The sequence below is a fragment of the Pristiophorus japonicus genome, chromosome 13, assembly GCF_044704955.1.
Source record: "Pristiophorus japonicus isolate sPriJap1 chromosome 13, sPriJap1.hap1, whole genome shotgun sequence".
NCBI lineage: Eukaryota > Metazoa > Chordata > Chondrichthyes > Pristiophoridae > Pristiophorus > Pristiophorus japonicus.
In genome coordinates, this window is record NC_091989.1 from 118159136 (window position 1) to 118165528 (window position 6393).

Here is a 6393-nt window from a genome sequence, read left to right on the forward strand (position 1 = left end):
GGAGAGCCCAGTCACTGTGGGCAGTCCGGACAGGCCTGAGGCACCGCAAACACTCAGGCCTGCGGCCAACAACCGGAGCCCCAACTTAGGCGCTCTACAACGGAGCGTAAACCACCAGAGAGACTTAACCTGTGATCCCAATAAGACTTTGGGGGGGATGTGATATGTATTCAACTGTCATTGTCACCCATGTATAAACTGACCTAAGTTGTACACAGTGAGAACATTGACCACTAGGTGGTGAACTTGTGGGAGACACTCCTAACCTGGACTTTCAGGTATAAAAGGGGAAGCTCCACCTGCCTTCATCACTTCAGTGCTGGCTAATAAAGGTTACTGGTCACAGAGTGACCTTCTGTCAAGTATGGGCCTCATGTGCATTTATACTATATAGTAAGGACATATTAGTACCTGCATGCCAAACTTCAATGACTGATGTACCTTGACATCCAGGTCTCGTTGCACCTCCCCTTTTCCTAATCTGTCACCATTCAGATAATATTCTGTCTTCCTGTTTTTGCCCCCAAAGTGGATAACCTCACATTTATCCACATTATACTTCATCTGCCATGCATTTGCCCACTCATCTAACCTGTCCAAGTCACCCTGCAGCCTCTTAGCATCCTCCTCACAGCTCACACCGCCACCCAGCGTAGTGTCGTCTGAAAACTTGGAGATATTCATCTAAGTCATTGATGTGTATTGTAGATAGCTGGGGTCCCAGCACTGAACCCTGCGGCACCCCACTGGTCACTGCCTGCCATTCTGAAAAGGACCCGTTTATTCCGACTCTCCGCTTCCTGTCTGCCAACCAGTTCTCTATCCACGTCAATACATTACCCCCAATACCATGTGCTTTAATTTTGCACACCAATCTCTTGTGATGGACCTTGTCAAAAGCCTTTTGAAAGTCCAAATACACCACATCCACTGGTTCTCCCTTGTCTACTCTACTAGTTACATCCTGAAAAAATTCCAGAAGATTTGTCAAGCATGATTTCTCTTTCATAAATCCATGCTGACTTGGACCGATCCTGTCACTGCTTTCCAAATGCGCTGCTATTTCATCTTTAATAATTGATTCCAACATTTTCCCCACCATCGATGTCAGGCTAACTGGTCTATAATTCCCTGTTTTCCCTCTCCCTCCTTTTTTAAAAAGTGGTGTTACATTAGTTACCCTCCAGTCCATAGGATCCACTATTGCTAGTGCCACTTCCTTAAGTAGCCTGGGATGCAGCCTATCAGGCCCTTGGGATTTATCAGCTTTCAATCCCATCAATTTCCCTAACATAATTTCCTGACTAATAAGGATTTCCTTCAGTTCCTCCTTTTTGCTAGACCCTCGAACCCCTAGTATTTCCGGAAGGTTTTTTGTGTCTTCCTTAGTGAAGACAGATCCAAAGTATTTGTTCAATTGGTCTGACATTTCTTTGTTCCCCATTATAAATTCGCAACCATCTTCAGCTGGAAGTGCCGAGTGGATGATCCATCTCGGTCTTCTCCTGAGGTCCACACTATCACAGAAGCCAGGGTTCAGCCAATTTGATTCACTCCATGTGATATCAAGAAATGGCTGAGCGCACTGGATATAGCAAAGGCTATGGGCCCTGACAACATCCCAGCTGTAGTGCTGAAGACTTGTGCTCCAGAACTAGCTGTGCCTATGGCCAAGCTGTTCCAATACAGCTACAACACTGGCATCTACCCGACAATGTGGAAAATTGCCCAGGTACTTCCTGTCCACAAAAAGCAGGGCAAATCCAATCCGGCCAATTACCGCCCCATCAATCTACTCTCAATCATCAGTAAAGTGATGGAATGTATCATTGACAGTGCGATCAAGTGGCACTTACTCACCAATAACCTGCTCACTGATTTTCAGTTTGTTTTTCACCAGGACCACATGGCTCCAGACCTCATTACAGCCTTGGTCCAAACATGAACAAAAGAGCTGAATTCCAGAGGTGAGGTGAGAATGACTGCCCTCGACATCAAGGCAGCATTTGACAGAATGTGGCACCAAACAGCCTTAGTAAAATTGAAGTCAATGGGAATCAGGGGTTAACTTTCCATTGGTTGAAGTCATACCTAGCACAAAGGAAGATGCTTGTGAATGTTGGAATATCATCTCAGCCCCAGGACATTGCTGCAGGAGTTCCTCAAGGCAGTGTCCTAGGCCCAACCACCTTCAGCTGCTTCCTTAATGACCTTCCCTCCATCATAATGTCAGAATTGAGGATATTTCACTGATGATTGCAGTGTTCCGTTCCATTCGCAGTTCCTCAGATAATGAAGAAGCCCTTGCCGGCATGCAGCAAGACCTGGACACCATCCAGGCTTGGGCTGATAAGTGGCAAGTAACATCTGTACCAAAGGCAATGACTATTCCAACAAGAGAGCGTCTAATCATCGCCCCCAGACATTCAATGGCATTGCCATCATCAAAGTCCCCAACATCAACATCCTGGGGGTCACCACTGACCAGAAACTTAACTGAACCAGCCACATAAATACTGTGGCTACAACACCAGGTCAGAGGCTGAGTATTCTGCGTCGAGTGATTCACTTCCTGACTCCCCAAAAGCCTTTCCACCATCTACAAGGCACAAGTCAAAAGTGTGATAGAATATTCTCCACTTGCATGGATGAGTGCAGCTCCAACAACACTCAAGAAGCTCAACACCATCCAAAACAAAACAGCCCACTTGATTGCCACGCCATCCACTACCTTAAACATTCACTCCCTCCACCACCGGCGCATCGTGGCTGCTGTGTGTACCATCTACAAGATGCACTGCAGCAATTCAGCAAGGCTTTTCTGAGAGCGCCTCCCAAACCCGCGACCTCTACCACCTGGTAGGATAAGAGCAGCAAACGCATGGGAACATCTCCAGATCCAAGTTCTCCTCCAATTCACAGACCATCCTGACTTGGAAACATATCGCCATTCTTTCATTGTCACTGAGTCACAATCTTTCAACTCCCTACCTAACAGCACTGTGGGAGTACCTTCACCACATGGACTGCTGTGGTTCAAGAAGGCAACTTACTACTACCTTCTCAAGGGCAATTAGGGATGGGCAATAAATGCTGGCCTTGCCAACGATGCATATATCCCATGAATGAATTTTTAAAAATACAATGTTACAGAACTCCTGTCAATTGGATTGCTACTGTGCTACTGCATCAACATATTCTCCGATCTGTATGAGGTTATAACAGTGATTAATATCTTCCCCGACAGCTTTGCTGAGATTGGGAATTTGCTGTCTGAAAAACCATGATTATGTAATACCATTTCACGGCCTAGTGCTTTGCTGCATCAATCACTTGTATCTGAGCTGAGCTGGCTTGCAACACTTTCTTTTATGAAGACATAAATTAGACAAAGTCATATTGTTACTCACTACAGGATATGCAGTTTTAGTGTCTGGTACCTACTTTACTTTTGAAAAGAGAATGTCCACATCAGTTGAGGTGACTGTTTTACCATCAATGACTTTGCAATCTTTGCAGATTTTGGACCAGTTTTTCCCAGTCATTTCATTGCCAGTTGAGGCGGTATCCCCATGCATTGCAAACCTTTTAAATGTCTCATGCAGAGCTCCCATATCAACTGATGTTCCTGCCATTTTTGAGGTCCAGAGCTTGCTTAAGCAGTCCTGTGTAAAACAGGAAGAGAGAGTTTAAAGTTTAGGCAATGATCTCCATTATGAGCTAGTGATTGAAGATGTTGAGAGATATTTATGGCTATTACATTAAAACAGCATTACTTTTTGCTTTTGTTGTATGGTAGCACTCTTGTCTCTGAGTCACAAGGTTATGTATTCAAGCCCCATTCCATAGACTTGAGCAAATAATCTTGTCTGGCACTTCTGTGCGATACTGAGGGCATGCTGTACTGTTAGAGGTGCCGTCATTTAGATGAGACATTAAACCAAGGCTCCGTCTGTTCTCTGAGGTGGACGCACTATTTGTGGAAGAATAGGGGAGTTTGCCTGGTGTCCTGGCCAACATTTATCCCTCCAACACCTAAAACAAATGACTGGGCCATTTATTTCATTGCTGTTTGTGGGACCTTGCTGTATAAAAATTTACTGCCGCGTTTCTTACATTAAAACAGTAGCTACATTTCAAAAGTACTTCATCGGCTGTAAAGCACTTTGGAATGTCCTGAGGTCAAGAAAGCTGCTATATAAATGCAAGTATTTCTTTTTTTCTTTTAGAATATTTAATTAATTATTAATTCAGATAATATTAGCAAACAAATCCACTCAAACACTAGGGTCATTCTATTACTTTTCTGTGTGCATGTTTGTAAGTTTTCCTTTTCGACTTCTTTTATATCTTTTTAAAATATCGTTCATCTGTAATATCTTCCAGGTCTGAGAAAGGGTCCACACTTGAAACATTAACATCTGCTCTCTTCACAAATACTGTCTAGTTTAGTTGATGTTGTACATCTTAACTTCCAAAAAACATTTGACAAAGTACCTCATAGACAACCACTGGAAAATATGAGTTCTAGGATTATAGGATAGGTAAGTAGTTAATTAAAATCACATATGCAGAGGGTTGTCATGATTAGAAGTAGATCTGATAGGGTGGTGTGCATCATTTTCATCACAGCCTTAATCAAGACATGGACAGGAGAGCTGAGTATCAGTGAACAGGTAAGAATGACCTTGATTTTGAAGCAGCATTTTTCTGATTATAGCATCAAAGAGTTAGCTGGGGTCAATGAAGGTCTGGAGTCATTCCTGACACACATAAAAATGATTGTGTTTGTCAGAGCCAGGACATTGCTCCTAGAGTTGCTCAAGGCAGTATTCTTGGCCCATCCATCTTCAGCTGCTTCATCAATGATCTTCCCTCTGTCATAGGATCAGGAATGGGGCTGGTTCCTGATGATTCTACAGTGTTTATCTCCATTCACAACTCCTACAATAATGAAGCAGCCCATGTCAGCCTAGGTCAACACCAAGGCTTGTGCTAACAAGTGGCAGGTAACATTTGTGCCATATAAGTGCCAGGTAATGAGCATCTTCAACAAGAAGAGCTCAATTATGTCCCTCAACCTTTAATAGCATCCCTGTTGCCAAGTCACCATTCACATTCTGTGGTCATAATTGACTAGAAGCTTTCTGGAGCATCCATATAAACCATAGTTTAGCTACAAGAGGAGGGCAGAGGCTGGGAACTTAGCAACGAGTGGCTCATCTCCTGACCCCTAAAAGCCTCTGGCATCTACAAAGCTCAAGGCGCCATTATAGCCACCGCAGCTGAAATCAGCTAGTCCGCACATACTGGGAATCAAAGCTGGGAATTTCTGATTCAGCTATAGACAGGATTTACCAACTGACTCAGTCTTAGATTCTTATGTCTATTTTAGTAGGATAGATTATAAACTCTTCATTTTGCAATCAATTAAACAACCAGGTCAACGTGGCTTAGTTGAGAGCACTCTTACCTCTGAGCCAGAGATGTGCGGATTCAAGCCCCACTCCAGGACCTGTGCACAAAACCTAGGTTATCAACTCTGAGGAAGTGCTGCATTATCAGATACACTGTCCTTCAGATGAGGTAGTAAACGGAATGCCTATCTAACTGTTGAGATGAATGCAAAAGATCCCGTAGCACTATTTGGAAAGGAGTAGGGAGGTTTGGGTCAACATTCGTCCCTCAACCAATAGGTCATCCATCTCTGCTGCTTGTAGGATCTTGCCACGGACCAATTGTCTACCGCGTATGCATTAGAAAAAAAAACTGGCTGCTACATAAATGTGACTTCTTTACTTTTGATCCCTTGTCATTCTGTGGTGTATGAGAAATTCTCAAGCACTATCAAACTAAGGATAAAAGTCCCAATCATTTAAAATTTTAATTTTAAAGCAGATAAACGGGAAACATTCTTTGTTTTTACTGCTCTGAGGTGACTCACCTAATGTCCTAAAGCATTTACAGAAAGATCACTTTCTCCCTGGATGTTTAAAGGGCAGCATTCAGATTACAAATAATGTTGTAGCCATGGCAACAACTAGTCTGACATCAAAGTGGTGTAATAGATAAAAATGCCTACTGTCATCATTGAATTATACCAAATTTGAATACTGAAACCTGATTTGCTGAAAGGTGTTTCCATAAATATGATGATACCATTTTCACCGAATAATCTTCCACACTGCTTGATTTTGACATCACCATAATGGAAACAACTAATCAGCTAAGATCACATTTACTGCCATTATACCAGCTCACTCTTCCTGGTGCTTACTGAGCAGTGCGAGAAGCATAATGTACTGGAGCAGGGATTATTGTAAATAAGACTGAGGACTTGTACAAAAGCAAAATACTGCGGATGCTGGAAATCTGAAATTTAAACAGAAAATG

The 6393-nt window shown here is 42.9% G+C and overlaps 1 protein-coding gene across 1 annotated transcript in view; it reads right to left on the bottom strand.

Annotated features, from left to right (window-relative positions):
• Positions 1–5980, bottom strand: part of LOC139278260 (tubulin polymerization-promoting protein family member 3-like) — a 47016-nt gene extending 41036 nt beyond the window's left edge. Inside the window, exons 1-2 of the mRNA XM_070896906.1 lie at positions 5945–5980; positions 3445–3665 (exon numbers count right to left, since the gene is read on the bottom strand). Of these exons, the coding sequence (XP_070753007.1) occupies positions 3445–3635 (191 nt within the window). The 5' untranslated portion in view covers positions 3636–3665; positions 5945–5980. The remainder of the gene's footprint in view (positions 1–3444; positions 3666–5944) is intronic.
• Positions 5981–6393: the final 413 nt, after the last annotated feature.